Source organism: Herpailurus yagouaroundi, unplaced genomic scaffold (assembly GCF_014898765.1).
Source record: "Herpailurus yagouaroundi ecotype Mexico unplaced genomic scaffold, PumYag 160, whole genome shotgun sequence".
NCBI classification, from domain to species: Eukaryota; Metazoa; Chordata; class Mammalia; order Carnivora; family Felidae; genus Herpailurus; species Herpailurus yagouaroundi.
This window is the reverse complement of record NW_024412401.1, coordinates 26,051,930-26,075,101: the sequence shown is the minus strand read 5'-3', so window position 1 is coordinate 26,075,101 and position 23,172 is coordinate 26,051,930. Positions and strand designations below refer to the sequence as shown.

The 23,172-nt window shown below is 41.7% G+C and overlaps 1 protein-coding gene across 4 annotated transcripts in view; it reads right to left on the bottom strand.

Moving 5' to 3' along the window:
* Positions 1 to 9,068: 9,068 nt before the first annotated feature.
* Positions 9,069 to 23,172, bottom strand: part of MSANTD3 (Myb/SANT DNA binding domain containing 3) — a 27,923-nt gene continuing 13,819 nt past the window's right edge. For all 4 annotated transcript variants that reach the window (XM_040481832.1, XM_040481833.1, XM_040481830.1 and 1 more), the window contains 2 exons: positions 21,758 to 22,207; positions 9,069 to 14,197 (listed from right to left, as the gene is read on the bottom strand). In XM_040481832.1, the coding sequence (XP_040337766.1) occupies positions 13,788 to 14,197; positions 21,758 to 22,175 (828 nt within the window). In that variant the 5' untranslated portion in view covers positions 22,176 to 22,207 and the 3' untranslated portion in view covers positions 9,069 to 13,787. The remainder of the gene's footprint in view (positions 14,198 to 21,757; positions 22,208 to 23,172) is intronic.

Sequence of the window (23,172 nt, the reverse complement as noted above, 5' to 3'; positions counted from 1 at the left end):
AACAATCATAATAAGACTCAGGGCAGCTCTGGTAGTGGTGGTTTCAACAACAGTGGGAGCAGGGGTCAGGGTAGGGTATGGAGAGTGGTGACAGTAGTGCCATTCATCTGACATCCATCTAACAGTGTTTGTTATGTGCCAGTGTTAGGCACTGAAGATGCACAAGTGAACAAGATAGACACAGTCCCTGTCCTAGAGTCCAATAGGGAGTCAGACTTTAAACAATCCATTACAATTGTGAAGGATTTTGCAAAGTATGTGTGAAAGCATCAGACAGGGACCCCTTACATACCAGGGGCTAAGAGTATCAAGGAAAACTTCTCCAGAGAAGTGACATTTAAGCTAAGGCTGGAAGACTGATGAAGAGTTAGAAGGAGATAGAAAGAGAACAGTATTCCATGAAGAAAGTTTGACATAAAAAAAACGAAAGAATATGGTAAGGTTAGAAACAGAGAAGACAGCTGTGGCCGAAGTTTTAGAAAGTGAGGAGGTGAATGACATAAAGAATGAAGTTGAAAAAAAAAAAAAAAAGAATGAAGTTGGAGACTTCAGGAAGCACAGGCCAGATCACACAGAGCCTTTTAAACCAGGATAAGGATTCAAACTCCATCCTAAGATTATAAACAGGAAATAGCCTGCTTAGATTTGTGTTTTTAAAAGATTACTTGGTTAAAGGCATGAACTGTAAAGTATGTTAATTATATCTCAGTGATGCTGTTGAAAAAATCACTTGGGCTGCAGTGTACAGAGTGGATTGGAAAGGCACAGTGTACCCAAGAAAACCATGGGAGAGCTATTGCAGTGGTAAGTGATGATGGTAGCTTGGACTAAAGATGTGGACAAGTAAATGAATTAGATTAAGGGAGGGGGGAATCAACAGAATCTGGTGACTGACTAGATATATAGGGGCTGATGGAGAGAAAGAGTCAAGCCAGGGTTAGCCCTACCTTCAGTGGCATTCACTAAAATAGCCATTTTCAGAGATGAAGTAGGTTTGGAGAGAGGATGATGAGTTCAGTTGTAGGCACACTGAGTCTGAGGGACCAGTGAGGTATCTGTATCAAGCCATCAGTAGCAGTTGGATTTATAAGTCTGGTGTTCTTAAGAGATTTACACTGGGCATAGAGTGTGGGAGTCATCAAAGGATCAATTAATTGAAGTCATGGAAGTGGATGTGATGACTTGAAAGTGTAGGAGATTCTACAAAATGAGAAGAGGGCCTAGGCTGAAGCCCTGAGGAACTCCAATGGAGGGGACTAGGAAAGAATTGCCAGAAAATTAGGAGGAAAATGAGGAAAGAACAATGTCATAGTGACCAAAAGGTATTTCAAGAAGCAGGACGTGGTCAACTAGTCAAATGTTACTGAAAGATCAAGCAGACGAGTCCTGAATAGTGTCCAATGGCTATATCCAGTTGAAGTCATTGGTGATTTTAGCAAAAGCCATCAATAAAGTGGTAGGGGCAGAATTCAGATTAGAGCATGTTGAGACATGAGTAATAAGTGGAAAATGGAGAAGAACGTTTAAACAGCTTGGCTGTGAAGAGAAGTTGACTGTAGGTAGAAGAGGGACTTTTTAAGAGATGAGACTGTACAGTATTTAAATAATGATGATAAAGATCCAGTGGGGTGGGGGGAGTTGAGTATACAAACAGGATAAAGGATAACCAGTAGTGGGATAAGGATAATTTCAAGATGCTTGAGAAGACAGGAAGGGATGGAATTCAAAGCACAGATGGAGGGATTGACTTGAGAGAAGACACTTTCTTTGTAACAAGAGGGAAGATAGAATGGAGGCTGACTCATGTGGGTATTACACATATGGTATTGAGATATCGAAGAAATTCCTGGATCCTGGCTTTGATGTTCTCTGACAAGAAAGGGAAATAGGGGTGGAGTGGGCATGGTGGGTGGGGGAAGTGGCTGGATCAAAAGGCAGGTGAAGGCAGCTTTGGCCCCACTGTAATCCCATAAACTCCTCCTTAGACTTTCTACCCCAGTCTTCATCAACCATCATTGATGTGGACAATCTCATTCTCCCTATCTTTTATGCAAAGTTCCTTTTTTTTAAAAAACTGACCTAAAACATGCAATGTATGTACTAGACGCCACTTCAAATCAGGTACCTAGCCCTCTCTCTTAGCCAGATTACTGCTCTACTACAGAGAAACATGGGGTCAGATTTGAGAAGAGTGGTCATTGATGTTAAGGGGAAAGAAAACGTGATTTTCCCAGCACAGCTCAGGAGAGATCCACAGCACCAGAGGCACAGACCAGAAAGGTACCCAGAAGCAGGAGTGCTTAGGAAAAGGAAGTTAGGAGCCTTTTATCTCAGGTGTGCACTTATTAACATGGGTGGGGGGAGAGGAAAAACCTACCCCTCTTCCTACTCACCTCCAGAAGAGGAGTTCTAAGGGAGATAGCTTCTTTTTCTTTTTTTTAACATTTATTCATTTTTGAGGGACAGAGCACAAGCAGGGGAGAGGCAGAGAGAGACAGAGGCAGAGACACTGAATCTGAAGCGGGCTCCAGGCTCCAAGCTGTCAGCACAGAGCCCGATGTAGGGCTTGAACTCATGAACCATGAGATCATGACCTAAGCCAAGGTCAGACACTTAACTGACTGAGCCACCCAGGCGCCCTTAAGGAAGACAGCTTCTTTAGAAGGGGCAAAGGGGACCCTTTGCTTTCTGAACTAAATTCAGATTTTTCTCAGATCTGGCATACCTTCTTTCCATATGAATGCTGGCAAATAGTCAAGACTAATTTAATAATGATTTTGTAATCCCCATGAAATAACATCAGAGTGATGATCATTGATGGATGCTAAAACCATTGGGTGGAAGTTTGTTGGGGACAGAATATTCAGAGTCTTAAAGTATCACCCCACAGATAACTTATTACCTATGAGTGAAAAACACAACTTTATAATGGAGAGAATTAGCAGATAGTGCCTTCACCAGGTGATCAAATTTAGCCTCACCAATGTAACTCCCCACGTTATGTAATGAGAATATAACATAATATACATGCTAGTCTTGCCAAAGAGGTTTAACCTGAATCAAATCTAATCATGAGGAAGAAATCAAATAAATCCAGCATATGGGGCACATTGACAAGGCCTGGACTTTAAATGTAATGCCATGAAAAACAAAAAAGGAGAGAAGAGAGGTTTGTTCTACATTAAAATAGACTAAAAAGACAAAACCAACCAAATGCAATAAGCCTTGATTGAATCTGAGAAAATCAATAGCAATAAAAGACATTCTTAAGGCAACTTGAAAAATTTGAATGTAGATTACACATAGATGATATTATTGAGTTAATATCAGTTTTCTTAGGTGTGATAATGGGATCATGGTAATGTAGGAACATGTTCTTAGTGCATGCATGCTGAAGAATTTAGGGGCAAAGTGTCATAATATCTGCAGCTTTCAAGTGCTTGAGAGAGAGAAAAGCCATTAACAATTGGTAAATCTAGGTGGAGGGTAAAAAAAAAAAGATTTTAAAATACTCAATGCAGTCTATTTCTTCATCAAACATTTTTTTTTTTTGCCATGACCTTGGGTAGCGTTATGCTTATAAGCATAAACTGTGCTTCTTAATGTGCTAAATTAAATTAGATTGAAATCTTTAAAAGCATCATAGCAAGAAAATTGCTCTGCAAAGCTTTTTAGACATAAAAGAACTTCTAATTTGTGTAGGAGTATAAGTGAAGATATGGTAAAGTGGGAGAGAGAGCCACAAAATAATAAAAAGAACACTTTCCTAGGAGTCAGAAGACCTTTGAGTCCAGCACTTAACCACAGGAGATGTTAGATTCTCTGTCAGCAAAGTGGGGCTAATGGTATTGCCTTCATCATCTTGCTGTAGGTACAGGAGAAACAGAATGTGAAAAGGCTTTATCAACTGGAAAGGAGTATGCAAGTGAAGTGATTTTTATTATCATGCCATGCTGATGTCCTATTAGCAGTGGTTCCAGAACTGTATTATACCTAACAAGCAACTGGAAAGCTTGTTAAAAGTGTAGATCTACAGGGGCACCTGAGTGGCTCAGTCAGGTAAGTGTCCGACTCTTGATCTGGACTCGGGCCATGATCTCACCTTATGGTTCATGGGTTTGAGCCCTGAGCTGGGCTCTGGGCTAACAGCGTGGAGCCTGCTTGGGATTTTGTCTCTCCCTCTCTCTGAGCCCCCCCTTCTCAAATAAGTGAATAAACTTAAAAAAAAAAAAAAAGTATAGGGGCATCTGGGTGGCTCAGTTGAGCGGCCGACTTCAGCTCGGGTTATGATCTCACAGTTTGTGAGTTTGAGCCCCATGTCAGGCTCTGTGCTGACAGTTTAGAGCCTGGAGCCTATTTGGGATTCTGGGTCTCCCTCTCTCTGCCCCTCCCCTGCTTGCGCTCTGTCTCTCTCTCAAAAATAAATAAACATTAAAAAAATTTATTAAAAAAAAAAAAAAAAGTGTGGATTTCCAGTCCGGCCTTCAGGGATTCTGATTCAGTAGGTCTGGGTTGGGCCCAGAATTTGCTTTGTGAAAGCACCCTCACTTTCTCTGGTGAGAGGGATCTGAAAACCACACTTCACTGCCGTGGAGGTTACCGTGATCTAAAATCCTTGGACTCAATGTTTGGTTCGTGGATCAGCAACATCACCAGCACCTCGGGAGCTTGTTAGGAATGCAAAATCTGGCTCCACCCCAGATTTACTGGACCAGAATCTGCAATTTCAACAAGATGCTCAGGTGACTCCCATGCACACTAATGTTTGAGAAACACTAATCTACATGGCAAAACTGATTGGTGACCTCTCTTCTTCGTCTTGGTCCTGATTCTCCGCTTGTTGTCAGACAGAATTGAGCTACTAGCTTTGCTGTTGCTGACACCCTTAACCTCATTTAGCTCTTCTTTCGGCTTCTCTTTGTTTCTGGCTCCTCAGTGGTGGAAGATATTCGATAAACATAACCAAAGTTGCTTATCTTCTCACATGCTGTAAACAGACAATCAAAGCAAACTGAGTTGGTATCTAAATCTAGTTATTTACCAGGTATGTGATTTTTTTTTCTTATAGTGACATAAAATTTACCATGTTAACAATTTTTTAAGCATACAGTTCAGATATGTGATACTGAACAAGTCACTTAACCTCTCTAATCTTCCATTTCATTATCTTTAAAATATAGGTGATATTACCTACTCCTGCAGAGTATTTTAAGCATTAAATGAGATTTAAAAAAAGAATTAAATGATACACATACATGCCTAGAACCCACAGAAGATGTTCAATAAATGCTAACTCCCTTCCTTTCATTCTAAGTAGATTTCAGACAGCGCTGATTTTATAACAGATGTCATCTACTGAAATCAACTGATAAGAATTTCAAAGCATATATAAAAATGTACATATTATTGTCTTAGAACAGGGCAATTTGTAAAATAAAACTATTCTATAATCTATAGCATTGGCCAGTTTGAAATAGCTAAAGGAAAGAGTACCCAATTGCATTTTGTTGGGAAAATTACATTTTGGGAAGCAGCAACCCTTTTGTACCCATTATATAGAAGTTCTTGCATTGACTGTACTTAGATTGCTTTAGAAACAATTCAAGTACAATCATTATCCTAACATCAATAACTTTTACAAGTGGAGCTTTCAACCTTGGGGCTGATCCACTTGGATGCAGTATTTGAATTCCATTTATGTGCACATAATCTTTTAAAGAGATGCTAAATTGAAAACTTGGGTTACATGCAGTAAATTGAAAAGATTAGTTTACCTTGAGAATTAGACTAATTAGAACAGGGGAAGGGAATTTAGAGATTCTCTCCTCCAACAGCCTTATTTTACAAATAAGGAAATTAATATCAAGAAAGACCTAGTAATTTGCCCTCACTCACATGATGAGTTACTAGCAAACCTGGGACCAGAGCCCAGGTTCCAGGAGTGTGTCCTGGTGTCACTTGACTTTGAAGAATGGGTGACACTTCAGCAGCATAGGTGATGGGAAGGGGTTATGGAGAGGCCGACAGCACTCCTGGTAGAGGGATCAATGGAAGTAATTTCACAGAGCCAGGCTCTGAAATGGAGAGACTGATGAATGTACTCAGGAAGTGTCAGAGTGGGGAGGCTGGAAGGAGAGATTAAGATGAAGTTTTGTGATGTTAGAAGAAAGTCCTGGATTCTCTTGTAACACAGAATATCAGAAGAGAGTTTTAGGGACTCTTTTTTATAGTTTATATGGCTCTTCCATATTTGTAGTCTCATTATAGCAATCTTGGGAAATAGATATTATACAGATGATGGTCTAATATTCAGAAGGTCATGTTCTTTGCAAAACTAAGATTTGAACTAGAGCTCTGAATAGCAAGGCGGTGTATTATGATCCTTTTTTTGTCTGTTTGCTTGTCTTTGTTTTTTGTTTTTAAGTAATCTCTGCACTCAATGTGGGACTCAAACTCACAACCCTGAGATCAAGAGTCGCATGCTTTACTGACTAAGCCAGCCAGGTGCCCCATGTGTATTATGATTCTTAAAAGCATAAGCTCCAGGGGCGCCTGGGTGGTGCAGTCGGTTAAGCGTCCAACTTCAGCCAGGTCACGATCTCGCGGTCCGGGAGTTCGAGCCCCGCGTCGGGCTCTGGGCTGATGGCTCAGAGCCTGGAGCCTGTTTCCGATTCTGTCTCCCTCTCTCTCTGCCCCTCCCCCGTTCATGCTCTGTCTCTCTCTGTCCCAAAAATAAATAAACGTTGAAAAAAAAATTAAAAAAAAAAAAAAGCATAAGCTCCAGAGCCAGGCCACTTGGGTTTAAATCTGTCTGGCCCCATTTAGAAGCCATATAAACTTGAGAGAAAAAAATAATGGCTAAAACTTAGTGTTTATTATGTGCCAGGCTCTGTTCTAAATGCATAGAACTAAATACATATTACTCATTTAATCCAACATCCCTATTATCTATTATCATCACTACTTTAAAAGCTCTCCTCCAGGAGAAAGAGGAGTGAAAGAAGGAAGGAAGGAGTGCCTCAGTAGAAGATGAAAAACAGGGAAGCATTTCCTCCTAGATTCTCTGTTATTATATGGTCTCAAGTCTGGTATTCCACTGGTTCCCTTCGACTTGTGATTCTGTGGTAGATTAAATTATTGTTCAAAATATTCACCTCTTCACTTCACCTTCTTAGGAGGACTCTACTTCCCTCCGCGTGACTTTGCGCCCAGCCATATGACTTGCTCTGGCCAAGGAAATATTAGCAGATTTAACACCAAAATTTGAAATAAAAATGCTTCTACAGTTGGGCTTGTCCTCTTGTACTTCTGCTATCACACTGAGAAGAGCTTCCCCTGAATAGCTTCTGCCCTGCTACTCCCTAGACTTCTCAGTGGTTAAGTGTGAAGTAACCACCCTCCAATCCTACAGAAGATCTAATACTAGCCCATCCAAAGACACGCTTCGAGATTCAAGTATAAGAGGGGCGCCTGGGTGGCTCAGTCGGTTGAATGTCCGACTTCAGCTCAGGTCATGATCTTGTGGTTCATGGGTTCGAGCCTGAGGCTCTGTACTGACAGCTCAGAGCCTGGAGCCTGCTTCAGATTCTGTGTCTCCCTTTCTCTCTGCCCATCCCCTGCTCATGCTGTCTCTCTCAAAAATAAATAAATGTTAAAAAAAATTAAGAGGTGCCTGAGTGGCTTGGTGACTCTTGATTTCAGTTCAGGACATGCTCTCATGATTCGTGAGTTCGAACCCCATGTCAGGCTCTGTGCTGACATGTGGAGCCTGCTTGGATTCTCTCTCTCTCTCTCCCTCTCTCTGCCCCTCCCTTCCTCTCTCTCTCTCTCTCTCTCTCTCTCTCTCTCTCTCTCTCTCTGTCTCTCGCTCAAAATAAATAAATTTTAAAAATTTTTAATTAAAAAAAAAAGACTCAAGGGTAAGAATTTTGAGGCACCTGGGTGGTTCAGTCAGTTAAGCATCTGGCTCTTGGTTTCAGCTCAGGTCATGATTTCAGGGTTCATGGGATCAACCCCCACATTGGGCTCTGTGCTTATAGCACAGAGCCTGCTTGGTGTTCTCTCTCTCCCTCTCTGCCCCTTTTCCACACATGAGTGCTTGTGCTTTCTTTCTCTTTCTCAAAATAAAGAAACTTAAACAAACAAACAAAATACTCAAGGATAAGAATCTAGATCCGTATGTATTTCACCAGCAGAGCAACAACCACTGAGCTTCCTTCTTGGTTACTCTGGAAGCTGAACCAGAAGAATGGGACAAAACCTGACACCTTCTACTTCTACTGACTTCTGCTACTTACAGTACTTTCTCTATTAACAAGCATTCTTTTTATCAAAAGTAACCTATCTCTTAAGTAACAGGGTTTGGAATCTCCCCCCCACCTCAATAAACCCACAAAAAGAAAACTCAGAACAGAACCCAATTAAATCTCTTGGCAGTCACCAGGAGAAGGAAGCCCATATTTATGGATGGAGAACCTCCCGCCCTGAGCCCTTTAATAAAGGTACAGGTTAATCTTACACACACATGCGCGCGCGCGCGCACACACACACACACACACACACACACACACACACACAGTGGCAGTGCTGTCAAGGCATCTTGCAAGCAGAACTAGAGCTTCTGATCCTCTCATTCAGAAGTAGCGGATCACCATTCTGTCCATTCCAATGAGTGGCAACAGTGAGGGAACCCTCACACAGAATCTGGGTATCTGGATAAATGTAGGAATATTAAGTTTTCCACCTAATGATGATAAACTGCACTGTTGGGGTAACAGTCAGCTTGCAATCCTGACAGTTACAGTGGGTTATGGAGGTTCAATAGGTATGTTCTTTAAAAAATTTACTTAAATCACCCTTCTATAAATTGAACCTCATTCTAAATGCACCAAAGGGCTGTTTTAGGAAATGTCATGTTGAAATTTTTCACAAAGAAAATAATCTCACTCTTGTAACTTTATGTAAGTTTTCTACACTGGGTGTTCCTGAACCATAGTGCACCTGGGTACTTCCCCTATAAAGGAGTTTCTCTACAGGAGGGCATCCATTCCACAATGACAACAATAATGTTAAAATGCTTTACATCACTCTTTATTTCAAAAGTGCTTTACTAACATAGACTAATCTTCACAACATTTAAGGGAGGTAGATAAGTATTACACCACTTTCACAGATGGAGAAACGGAGGCAAAGATTAGTAAACTGTGTTGAAGGGCATAATATATGGCACGATTAGGAAAATAATTTGTTGCAGTCACGGATCACTGGTGATCTTGCCCCATGACTTCTGAGTCCCACCAATACAAAAGTAGCAGATGCAGCATGGAAGCAGGTTGTCCTCAGTTTGGCTAGTCTAAGGCTACGCTTCTCCTTGTTGACACCAGATGTTGAATGTGCTGCCCTTTGGCCAGTATTTCCCTCACACACATTCTCACATGACTCCACCTCTAAAACAGGGGAGAGTAGGAGCTATGGTGGGTACAGGAGGAGGGGCTGGAGGAACAGGGCTGGGAAGGTGGAAGACAGAAAACACGAACTGGTATCAAAGCAAGGGCGAGGAAGAACAGGAGGAGCCACGGGAGGCAGCCCAACGAAGAAAGCCAGAGCAGAAAAGAAGTGTCACTCCATGTGAAAAGCTCAGACATCCAGAAATGCTATTAAAAGGGTAATTCTTCACAATGACATTACAGAGCCATTCCTCGTGGCTTTGCCAAATATAATTATCAGGTCCTTCTGACATTCCCAGGAGGCAGAGCCATTCCTCTCCTCTGGTCCAAACCAAGTACTGATGTAATTGACCTGACACTGCAGAGGCTGTTGACAACTCAAATGCACTCTCCCACCATGCTGCCTCTTCTTCTAGTCTCTTTCTTCCAACAACAACTACAAAACAACAACAACAAAGTCAATGCCTTTCAAGATTCTCTCTGCAAAATTCCTAAAACGTTCCCTAAAACTTTGATGAGTAGGGTAGAATTCCATGTTTGACTTTTATAAAGGGACTGTAATAGGCATACATGGGCATGAACAGCCCCTCTCAGCCAATGCCCCTTTATACAACGTGGGACACTAAAGAAAGGACCTTTTCTGATCTTTCTAGGGCAAAGCCATTGTAAGTGATGGTGACATGCACCACCACCTGCATTGGAGGTACTGGTGGCCGAGGCAGCACCAAATGAGGGGGCTGACGAAGACCCCAGGCTAAAGTGTCATCGGAGGGACAGGTGGAAGAAGAAGTCTGAGCAAAGAGAGGCCAGCCACGGCAGAGATGGGTAGAGGTGCTCCCTCCCATTCCATGTTCGAGGCTGCATGGAGGCAACAATGTTAGTTCATCTCTCGGCACCTCCTAGGTTGGGTCAGAGCCAGAAATGCATCCTTTCTTCATTTCAATCGGCAGCATGGTTCTTTCTGGCACATAGCTTTAACACCTCACCCCTCCTCTCCAACAAGAGCAATCAACTGCCAAGCCTGACTGATTCCACCTCTGCAGTGCCCTTCACGTTGGTCTCCCTGTCTGACGACAGCCTCCTCTAGATCCTATCATCTCATCCTGACCAGGGCAAGACCCTCCTACCTACCTCATCTCCTGCACTCCAGTCTTCCCTAAACTCAGTTGCACCTTCTCATCTTCCTCCTGGAGCACAGCGTTCATGCTGCTACCCAATTTGGAAATTCACCATGTTCTCACTGCCTCCCAATTATGTGTCTCATCATCTTGAATCTTCAACAGATTGCATCTGTTGCATCTAGCAAAGGTTCTCTTCTTTCTGAACCTCCACCTGTCCAAATGCCAACTCTAAAGACTTAGCTCAGATACCACCTCTCCCAAGAGGTCTTCCTTCCCGGGGGAGGTGGCATTTCCTCTGAGCTACAAATGCACTTGAAGACATGCACTAATGGAGTACATGACAACTGCGTGTAAGTCTTACCTCCCCGACTGGGTGTGTCCACGATTTGGCAGGGTGGGGGATGGTGAACTGTCTTAAAATTTGTCTATTCCCTACAGCACCTACCAAGAATTGGTTATTGCATATCCACCTCAGTAAGGAACTGCTCAATGGTGAAATGAACATATACCTGCCCATGAATGAAGACACCAAAGTACACTGCAGGTGTGATCTGACTCTCAGGATAAAACAAATCCATGATATAACTTTGAGGGATGGCATAGGCGCAGGCAGGTGGGACTATCTGTTTTGGAGTCGAGAGACCTAGGACTGAAGTTCTGCTTTGCCATCTACCAGCCACTGGTCTGGTACCAGATGATTCTTCTCTGAGCATCATTTCCTGACTTCTGCATGACCTCACAGGATTAAGGATCAAATGAGACATAACTGTGAACTCTACACCACTGGTTCTCAATCCCAGTGATGTATCATAACCTCCAATAAACCTTCTGAAAAATGTAGAGGACAAGGCCCCAACCCAAGTCAACTGAACCAGAATCCTCTGGGATTGGGACCAGGTGGGACTAATTATTTATAAAATACTATTTTTATGCATAGCCAAGGTTGAAAACTACCATTATAAACTCATAAATACCGTTAACAGTAGAGCACAGTACTTTAGGCTTCGGTTTAATTATCCTTTATTTGGTTAGGGATTCATTCTGTTTTTATAATTTCATTATGTGTGTGAGCATGTTTTGTGTTGTTCTGCATTGCTGTTTGTGTGCTTAAGTGATAAATTCTGAGAGAGGATAATGTCCAGCACACTGCTATACACAAAGTGTACCTAACCCAATTTGGGAGAGTCTGGGAGGATGATAAGTAAAAACTTCACAAAGTCCTCTAAAAAAACCTTGCTACTCGGAAGTGTGGTGACCAGACAAGCAGAACTGGCAAAACTGGGGAGCTTGTAAGAAATGCAAAATCTCAGGCCCCACTCCAGAAGCTGCATATTAACAAGATTTCCAGATGGATCAGTAGGTGAAACAAAGGGAAACTTCACTCTGTTGACATCTGTGCTGAGGGCCTGCCATTCCCTGCCCTAATCCTGAGTGGGTAGGAGGGCATGGAGAGTCAAGTTCTGTCTTCCATAAACCATTTAACCTTGGGACTTTACCTAGATGTGTCTTCTCTAAAGGGTCCATTTTGTAAACATGAAATTAAGAATACAAATCCTTACAAAAGGATCCTTTCTTTCAAATCTAGTCTTTATAGCTTTCCTTCAAATAACCAGTGCTTCTAAGATATTTAAAATATGATCAGAGTATAAATTGATATCCATTTAAGTTTTATGTAGTGCGTAAATTAAATAACAAGTCTATGTTTATCTTACTCAACTTATAGTCCCCAGGACCCAAATTCAAAACTTAGGAAGGCGGGAAGCTTAGCCAAAGCAGTAATCAATTGTTCCCTAATGACCCATACCTTCTGGACAATTTGGATGTTAGCAGTACCCATTCAAGACTATGCAGACCACACCACAGTCAAGGAGTTGCAGAAGATTCTAAACATTATCTAAACCAATGCCTTACTTTATTACAGGCACTGATTAAAAGGAGTTACCCCAGGTCACACAGCACTTTGAGGCAGAGCCAAGATCAGAATTCAGGCCGTGGCTTCTCACCCTACACCCCCCTACATAGCCTCTGCCACACATACTTTTCTTTCCCCAGCACGTGGCCTTGAAATTTCATGCTCAGAAATTGCTGACCTGCCTTGACACATGTCACTTTTCTTGTTCCAGCTACTGCTGTGCCCAACATCCCAGAACTGGTTTTAACACTAGGCTACAGGAGAAGCTATCTCACAACTAAATCAAAATATCCATTTGCCAATCCATAGTTCCAAATATGCTGGTAACGGGTTCTTAAAAAGCCAATGCTAACCGTGTGATGCAAACTCCACAGCATTACTAATAGCTAGCACCATGAGCATGGTGAGGGAAGGGCCTTTCCCTAGGTGGCCGATGATTAAAAACAGGGCACCCATTAACTCAGTAGCACAAAGTTGGGAGGAAACTACAGAGGGAAAGAAAAAATGAGCACAGTGGGGTTGGCAGCACCTTTAAAAAACATACACAGTGTGACTATAAAATTGCAAGTCTTATCTCTTAATAAAACAAACATGATAGGTTATAGAAATCTAAATGAACATTTGTCCCTCAAAGCAGTTACATCCTTAGTTCCAACAAAGCTACTGCTTTTGGAGCCATTATTTGGAACCCCTCTTTGGGGAAAGGCCTTCAAAGGCAGTTCATGAGCCACATGAGAAAATATCCTTCCAAATGTTGGGTGTTTAAAATCAGAAAAGCCACTCAAAGAATGACACTGGGGGTGGGGGGAAGGAAAAAGGCTCTCATGGAGGTTTCCCTAAAGACCTCCAGCGAGTTCTGAGCAATAGCATCACCCCTGGAGAAACATGTGGCCTCCAGGGACTTTCAGCCACTTTCAATGGGAACGCGTTCACTTGGATAGAAAAGTTCCGCTATTAAAAAAAAAAAAAAAAAAATCAGCCACACTCCTTTATAGTCACACTTGCATCTGATTAAAAAAATACAACAACAACACTCACACGTGGTTCTTGTATGAATTCTAATTAAGAGACATTACATTCAGAATCATAGCACTCATAGTGATAGTTTTCAGGAGACTGGATCAGCTTCTTTGCCACTGAAGGGGTACATGGGGTGCAGCAGTTTACCTGAATGTATTCTTAAATACATGACTACTACTGCTCTAATTTTCCTAGTTGTAGCTCTGTTACAAGTTACTGACCGCAAGTTCATGTTCCAGGCTTTCTTTGCCGACACAGATTGGTTACAAGGGAGCCGCCCCCACAGTCTTAGGGTGAATTGGGAAAGGGCCGGTTAAATGAGGAGACAGGCCACTCCTTGGTGAAAGTTTGTAGCTTCCTTTCCCAATACATCTTCTTTTTATTGAGAACTTCCATTTTTATCCTGTGTTCCTCCTCTGCCATCTCACACTCCCGCTCTATCTGCTGGATTTTGGCCACATGCACCTCATTCATCTGTATCAGCTGCAGCTGTAAGATGGACATTTGTTGATGGTGTTCTTCCTCATGCATCTTTTTTAAAGCACCTTCCTGAGAGGTTTTGCTCCTGTAGTGTTTATTGGCTGTTATTCTGACAGCTGAACACGAGGGTTCAGGTTGAGAGGTCCCCTCACACACGGGAAAATGTATGAACTCTTTCTCATCATCGCACAGTTCTCTATTTGAAACAGCAAATGATTCTGAAAAACAGTAGCAGAAAACATACGTTCAAAGATTTTACAGGCAGAGAGTGTATCAATCCTATTCCAAATGACAGGTCCCCCATCACAGGATGTAGCGGAAACAGTGTCTGCTTTGGCCTGCTTTGTCTATGGGTACTCTTGCCACACCTGACTTTTCAAAACCCACAAGTCAAAACCAGTGTTCCCTCCAGAAGCAATGATAAAGGGTTTCGTCATGTGGTTTCTAGAACTGTGAACTATAGGAACAGTGGTCCGAGACTGTGCTTATCAAGAACTGTTGACCTAAATTCTAAACCGAAGTGTGCACAACTCCGAATAAGCAGAGCACCATGGTACGAGCGCAATGGTGGGTTTTCAGATTAAGTTCTCCTTCAGTTTGACCTCTCTGTCTCAGTTTCTCATCCGGCCGTGAACACTTTCCCTAGCCCTTGACAATCCTTCCTGAAATCTCTTTCCTCTGTTAGCTTCCACACCATGGCTCTCTCCTCAGTTTTCGACACCTCCTCTCCGACTGCTCCTTCTCAAGCTTCCTTCCAGGACTCAGACTCTTGCTGCACCTGCAACTCACCTCTTAATATTCCTCTGGGGTTCCCATTTTTGGCTCAGTTTTCACTGCAGCCTAGTAACCCTCATAATCTGGTTTCTGACCTTCCTTTTTCTCGCCTTACTCCAAAATACCCTGGGTGCCCTTCAATCGTACCAAAAACTTCACATTCTTTAAAGGCCATGCTCTTTTTTATAATTCTGTCTCTGTTCCTTCAGCCTGAAGTTGGGCTAACTATTCATCCCTCTTCCCTCCCCACCCGGGGCCCCACACTCACTCAAGCATGCACTCTTATTCCAGACTCTCCTTTTCAACCTCCCCACAACCCCCACTTTGTTCAGCATCTGCGAAACCCCAGATCGCTCCTTTCTCTATGAGTACTCCTCTGTAATAGCACTTACCATGTTCTAGTATTACTTTGGGACCATGCCTTATTCATTTCTTTTATCCTTGGGCACCAATTATTTTGCTTGGTACATAGAGGATGCCTAGTAAATATTTATTGACTGAAGCTTTGAACACAGGGGAGAAGAGCTTATGGATACAAAAGGATGCCAGTTTTGCTGGTGCCACATTCATACTAGTATTTTTATAGGGCAATGACATTTTATCAATTAAGGAGTTTCAATATGGAAGACACTAACTCCACTAACCCATGGAGTCTTCCAGCTGTGACTCCAAGGCTTTCTTGGGAAGCTTTATGTTCCCAATAATGAGAATTGTCTCCTTGGAGAAAAATAATATCAATTTATTAACAGAGTTGATTACATTATTATGTCCACTCCATTATTCCAGAAGATGGGATGCCGGGAATGTTAATGGCTACTGGGGGAAACCTAACTCGTAATACTCTGTTAATAAAAGGAAAATGGCTACTGTTTAGATTATTTCACTCCAAGGGGTTAGGTAACAACCATAACTGGTCCCTAATTAAGATTAAAGAGAAAGAAGGTAGAAGTCTCACTTTTGAAAGAGAAGGTTAAAAGTACTTCTGTGTCATCCAGAGATAATGAAAATATCTCCCTAGGAATCTTTCCCAACTCCAAGGACTATGCCTTAATTAGATGTCCTTCCTTCATGCTCCTGCTGCCTCCTGAGCGTACCTCTGGCAGAGCACTTGTTAAAACTGGTGGCTTAACTACTTCCCCATCCGGTCTCTGAATACTCTGAAGACAGAAAGTGTCTCTTATTCATCCTCGTGGAGAATGCATTCCAGGGCCTGGACGATGCTGGCCACGTCAGAAATGTGTGGGAATGAACTGGTTGCGGTGGGTCACATCCCTCCCAACACAGCACAACTGTGTAGACAGGACAGTGTTCTGAGTGGAGCCAAGGCACAGGACAAGGAAATGGGAAAGGCTTCACCCTGGGAATAAGATCCCTCGGGTGTGAACAACGGCAAAGAGGTTACCTCATCTGCTTCCCATCTAGCCTTAGATCTGAAAGTATCTTCTTTGAAGACCGGACACATAGACATTTTTTGGCACTTTTGGCCTCTGTTTTCTTTGATTCCATTCCAGAAGATAGTTCTGTATGTTCCTCTAAGTCTTTAAAGTTCATGCCCTTACAATGCTGCTCATCTCTTCCCATTTCTAAATGTTCATTTTTGTCTAAACGATTCCAAGTTTTAGGGGCCTGATGATGATGATGATGGTGAAGGCAGCTACCATTTTCTGAGTAGCTAACCAGGCACTAGGCTAGTGCTTTGCAGCATCACCTCATTTAATCCTTAAACAACCTTCTGAGGGAGGTATTATTAGAGAAAACCAAATACAATATCCAAAGTCATTTGGCTAGCTAAAAGAGCCAGCACTCTAATCCAGGTCTGCACGACTCCAAAATCCAAGCTCAACCACTACAACGCCCAGTCTCTCCCTCCTTCCTTGCTCAGCTGACCACTTATGCATCTTAAAATGCTGCCTCCAAGTTGTATCCACTACAAACCCCTTTATTATTAAGAATATGGGTGCATATTCCAAATTTTGATCTCCAAATTTGTCTCTATAGAGCTGGGAACATGAAGTCAAGTACGGTCATGTCTGGGAGCAGAGAAATAAATGACTCTACTTTCAAACTGTTCTTTTGTAGTTTAAATGTGTGCTAATATATAAATGTTTAAAAAAATCCAGGCCTCTTAAGAGGCAGAAGCTCTTAAAAATGCAGGCCTCTTCTGGCAGAAGCTGGAGCTTAAAACTAGAGGAGCCTGATGCAGTAGTTACTTAACTTTCACACAAATATTAGCTCCAGGGGCGCCTGGGTGGCGCAGTCGGTTAAGCGTCCGACTTCAGCCAGGTCACGATCTCGCGGTCCGTGAGTTCGAGCCCCGCGTCAGGCTCTGGGCTGATGGCTCAGAGTCTGGAGCCTGTTTCCGATTCTGTGTCTCCCTCTCTCTCTGCCCCTCCCCCGTTCATGCTCTGTCTCTCTCTGTCCCAAAAATAAATAAAAACGTTGAAAAAAAAATTTAAAAAATAAAAAAAACAAATATTAGCTCCAATGAATGGAAGCTAGTGTTCAGATGGGGAGAATCTTCTCCTAATTATTAGGAAAAAGACTATGCTGGGAATGGCAACCTGCTAAAAACACACACCATGTAATCTGTCTCCCAGGTAAAACAAAGCCACCCAACATAGAAAACAACTCAGTCTTGTGCAAAATGGATAGGATGGCCTAAGGGCTTTCCTGGGGGCAGAGGACACTGCAAGGAGGTATTCTTCCACTTGGGCAATTTGAGTAAGTTTAATATCAGCAGGAAAATACCTATTATGGCAATAAATGGATGGAAAGGAAACTGTGCACAGGCCAAACCCCAGCTCTTCTCCCCTGTAGAACAAAGGGAATAGACCTGACTAGAAAAACGGATTAATAAGATGCAGTGAGTGCATACTACAGAATGTCATGCATCAACTAAAAGAAACAAATTTATGGGACCAGATCTTAAAAACATTCTAAATGAAAAAAGCAAAAAAAAAAAAAAAAAAGAAAAAGAAAAAGAAAAAGAAAAGGAATGTTATCTAAAGCACAATTTTCAATCTATGTAAATTTAAAATACATGCACACAGGAGCCCCTGGGTGGCTCAGTCGATTGAGCATCTGGCTTCGGCTCAGGTCATGATCTCATGGTTTGTGAGTTCGAGCCCCACGTAGGGCTTGCTGCTGTCATAAATGAGGTGAATGGTGACAAATGACAAGGGAATCAACACATAAGGAACACAAAATAGGGACTTTTCACAGACCAATGATTGTTAATGTGCCATGACTGGATACGTAACTCAGTCTCTGTACTGGAGTTCCCATCCCCAAAAGAAGGGGATTGGATTAAAAAGTGATAGTAGTGGAATTTATTTGCTTATTTTTAGTGTTTCTTTTTGAGAGAGAAAGAGTGTGAACAGGGGTGGGGGAGGGACAGAGACAAGGAGACCTAGAATCCAAAGCAGGCTCTGCACAGAGCCCAACACAGGGCCGTAACTCACGAACCGTGAGGTCATGACCTGAGCCAAAGTCTGACGCTTAACTGACTGAGCCACCCAGGCACCCCAATAATAATGGAATTTATTAATCAACATTTGCATTATTTAATTATAGCTTTGTGTACCCATGTTTGCATTATTTGCTTATATAGCTTTACAGTAAATAATAGAATATGAAATTAAGTGGAAGTTCTCTTAAGATAGTTGAGTACTTGAGAGCTTAGTTTTCTTAAATGTATTTGATGTTTAGTCATCCTACCCCCCTGACCACCCCTATAGCACATTTTGTTGGCTCCCTTACTTTGTTCTGCAAACCTGTTCCCGCAAGATAACGGGAGATAGGTGTCACAGCCAAATGAGCCATATTATAAATCTATAGGGTACAGATTGTTTGAATGTATTGAAGGGGAAAATACTGTTTGTTTGTTTTGTATAAGAAAATACATTCCTTAGTGTCAAATCTTAAGACTACTGTGTTCAAATACAGATGCAGATTTCAAGAAAGTTGTGGACAAAGCTAAGAACATCCAGGGAATGGCGATCAAGATGACACAGCTGAAAGCACCTCGCACAAGAGATAGTTGGAGGGAGGCCTCTAGTGGAATCCTGCCAGGTTCCATCCTGTTCAATGAATTTCCACAAATCTCTAATCACCTAACTCTGTAATAGGCAATGTGTAAGGTGTTAGAACAGCACTGTCCAATGGAAATATAATACTAGCTACATGTGTAATTTAAAATTTTAAAAAGTAAAAGGAGATAAAATTAAACTATTTTAATAACATTTTTATCAATATATTTAAAGCATTATAATTTGACATGTAATCAAAATATAAGTTATTAGTAAGATATTTTACATTCTCTTTTTGGTATAAAGTCTTCTCGAGGGGTGCCTTGGGTGGCTCAGTTGGTTGAGTGTCCGACTCTTGATTTTGGCTTAGGTCAGGATCCCAGGGTCGTGGGATCAAATCCTGTGCCAGGTTCCACACTGAGAATGAAGCCTGCTTGGGATTCTCTCTCTCTGTCTCTGTCTCTGTCTCTGTCTCCCTCTGCCCCTCTCCCCCACTTGTGCTCTCTCTCCCTCTCTAAAAATAAAAAAATTAAGTTAAATAAATAAAATTTAAAAACAGCATTTCTATTTCAGTGTGAATAGTTAGAGCATATCTCAATTCAGTCTACCTATGTTTCAAGTGCTAAAGAGCCTCCTGTGGCTTGTGACTACTATATTGGACAGCCCAGGGTTAGAGACACTAACTAAACTAACACACACACACACACACACACACACACACACACACACACACACAGAGTCCACATGTCAAATGAAATACAACAAAATGAAAGCCATACCCTACAGCAAGTTTTCAACTTATTCCCCCAAGACCCTGAAGGGATGACTGACAATTATAGCTTTCTTCTTCTTTCTCGAAAGTAATTTGAAATAAAAAATGAGTAAGGTAACCTCAAGGCTGTTTTAATGTATAAAGAGAGTTCTAGCACCTTAACTACTAGTGTTAACAGATTACTTTGGACACACTCCCCAATTGACAAAGCACCCTGGTTCTCCACGGTGTGGCCCAGAAACAAGAATAGTCAGCACAGGCTATACTTTAATAATCACTAGCAAAAAGAGAAGTCTCCTGTGTCATATAAGTACAAACACTGAATTCTAAAATAAATCCCTTTTACAAGTGAGTCTCTAGAAATGTCACTACAGACACTGAGAATCCACATTCATTCCCTTCTTGCTGGAAATTTAGAAGTTGTGTTTTAAGAGTAAATGAATTACATCAGTTCCTCTGAAAAGAAAGAGAAAGGGTTTTTTGAAGTGAACTTTCTAGATCCTACTCTAGAATTTGAAAATGGGGAAATAAGACTGTCCCCTTAGAATAACCCTATGAAATCAATACCCAGTAATCCAGATCAAAGATCTGCAAAGTTAACTGAAAGTGGTCTACATCAGCATCTTCCTCGGCAACATCTCCCAGGGAATGAAGCTATTTGACAAGCAGCCCTGCTGATTCACCTGCCTCCCTCCCTCAGCACCCACTCCCCTCACCGCCTGCAGAGAATGAATGGCTCTGAGGCCAACAAGATGGAGAGTAACTGGCTAACGCTAGGGATATCTCCAAAGCATGGACACTGTCAGTTAGCAGTAGGCCCCATCCACCACAGAAGTAACATGGAAGGGAGGAAAGAGAGAATTGGCCGTGTCCATATAAATGCTGTCTGCTGGGAGATACCCAGCTTGGGAACTCAAGAATCAAAACTCACATAAGGTTTCTACACTGGAAAACAGTACATGAGGTTCATGACACTATGGTCATCTAACTGGTTCCCTGGACTTAATCTTGGTAAATGATCAGCAAACTTTTGATCACAATGCAGCTTGCCAGGATGATTTGCCTACAGGGCGAAAAAACGTGCCAATCAAAAACATGTATTCAATTCACTTGGTTATTATCTTTTTCACTCTACGTGGATAACGTTCTTGGTTTCAGATAGTTTCTTGTGACTTTTAATTAACCACTGCCTCAGAGCTCAATCTACTCTGGGGACGCTAATAAGTGAATTTCTCATCCTGCAAGCCAAGGATCACAGCTTTCCTAGAGAAGTGCTTGCTGGGTCCTTGGAGCAGCCCTCTGACCTCACCAGCAATATTCCTCTGCTTCAAGATGTGCCTTCTGCAAACTGCAATGAATCTTTATATAAATTGGCCGTTTCAATCTTAAGGAGGCAAGAATTATTGGCAATTTATCTATATGCATTCCCACCCTCCCCTTGCTGAGTCATTTCAATAGCCTTTCCAAGCTATGACACACTATCATAATATCCTCGATTCCATGACAGTCTTTTCCTTCCCTAAGAATTACGTATAACCTATTTTTCTTTTTCAATGAAAGTATATTAAATCTAAGATGAAAAAAAGCTAAAATGAATTTTTCCCAGAATTTCTCAAGTTAGCTGGAGTACCACAAACCAAAACTGTGCATCACAATACTATAATGGGTAGGAAGGCTGGTTTTTAACCCAGATGAATGTTAAACAGGTATTTGCTATACTGTTTTCTACTTAATTCTTAAGTCTGAAATAGTTCACTTATTTTAATGTGGCCTCTGAGTGACTTAATGCAGTGCTCTGCACCTAATAGGTCCTAAAAAAATCATTTTCACAAAAAATAAGATTGAGTGAATAAATACAGATTCTCAAAGAAATTCCCTTTAATATACATGACATAGGCTGAGATAAGCAACAGGGGTCCTTCATTCATAACTATATGACTAGAGCCTCTTATTTTTCCTTATTCTTCAGAATAAAGATGAGAGATCTCAGAGAGAGCGAGAACAAGGATATTAACAAGTCCTTTTGTTTTTTATGTGCTACACGACTAGAATGTTCCATATAATCTGGAGGTTTTGACTTGGGAAAATCAAGTTTGACGTGAAAGTTTCTCTTTACTAAACTGCCTCAAAATTAAAGATTTTAAAATCACCAAGTCCAGCAGGTACCCAGGGAGGACACGCACGCCGGCCTCAAGAACCAGTACCTTGGGCTGCGCTGTCGGGGTGGTATTCGGGCTCCTCTTCCGGGGGGCTCTGCAGGAAGTAGAGCTGCTCTGGCAGCATGCTGGCAATCTTCTCCTTCCCTAGGACGTGCGTGCTCAGAAGAGGGCTGACACTCCGTTTCACCTTCTCTCTCCTCTCATGGGCCATAATCTTTTTGGTCCGAGCCTTGATGTTCTCCCAGCACTTCTTTAGTTGTTTGAAATCCCGCAGTGACACACTTGGCTGAGAGTTGTATTCATGGGCAAGCGCCTGCCAGGTACGCTGCTTGAGGGCAATAGTTCGCGCGTCGCTTTTCTTACATTCCAGCACATATTTGTACTTTTCTACCAAAGCAAGCAGGATGCTCTTTTCCAATTCCGAAAAGTATTTGGCAGGTTTTATAATTTCGTTGTTTTGCATTTTCCACTATATTTCTCCTGGCGCTAGCTATCCTGTAAAAGGAAGTTCAAAACAATAATTACTAACCCCAGCAATAAAAATGTCAGCAAATCACATAATCTTAATCCCGGACTTGATTCCCTTGCCTGAAATACAGTACTTTCTTTCCCATTAGTATTGAATTATGATATTCTCAGGAAAACATTCAGAAGTTCACTAGGAGTGGGGTTTTACTTCAAAGAAGATTTTCAAGTAGGTCCTTTGTTGTAGTTCTTGGCCATTTTGTGAATATCTTGTATGCCATGGCAAAAAAAGAAAAAAAGAAAAAAGAAAAGAAAGCTTGAACATCTAGGCAGAACTCTTAATTTGTTAATTCATTTCTGCTCAATATCAGGGAACTGATCATTCCCCAAATTCATGTTAGGCAGCTTTTCAACTAAACAGCTTTCTCAAAGTTTTGTCACAGCTGAAAACAAGAAATGCCACCGAGTAACCAAATAGAATGGATAATATAAACATCGAGATTTCAGAATCATCAGGAAATCACCTGAAAAAGAACTGACATTTCCATCACTTCCATCTGTGACCTTGGAGAGGGCCATGCTCCCAATAGGAACCTCAGTTTCTCTTCATCTTTAAAATGAGGGCTTGGAGTCTATGATCCCTAAGGTCTGAGGCCACTTTTAAGTATACAGTCCTATGTAAATAATTCACATAATTTCAGAGGTGAAAGGGCCAGTACCCTTCTTTTCTTTCCTTTTTTTAAAAATTTTTTAATGGTTATTTATTTTTGAGGGAGAGAAAGACAGAGACAGAGTGAGTGAGCAGGGGAGGGGCAGAGAGAGAGGGAGACAGAGGATCCAAAGCGTACTCTGTGCTGACAGCAGAGAGCCTGATGTGGGGTTTGAACTCACGAACCGTGAGCCGCCTGACCTGAGCCAAACTCAGACACTTTTTCTTTTAGTTTTTTTTAAATTTTTTAAAATGTTTTTATTTATTTTTGAAGGAGAAAGAGAGA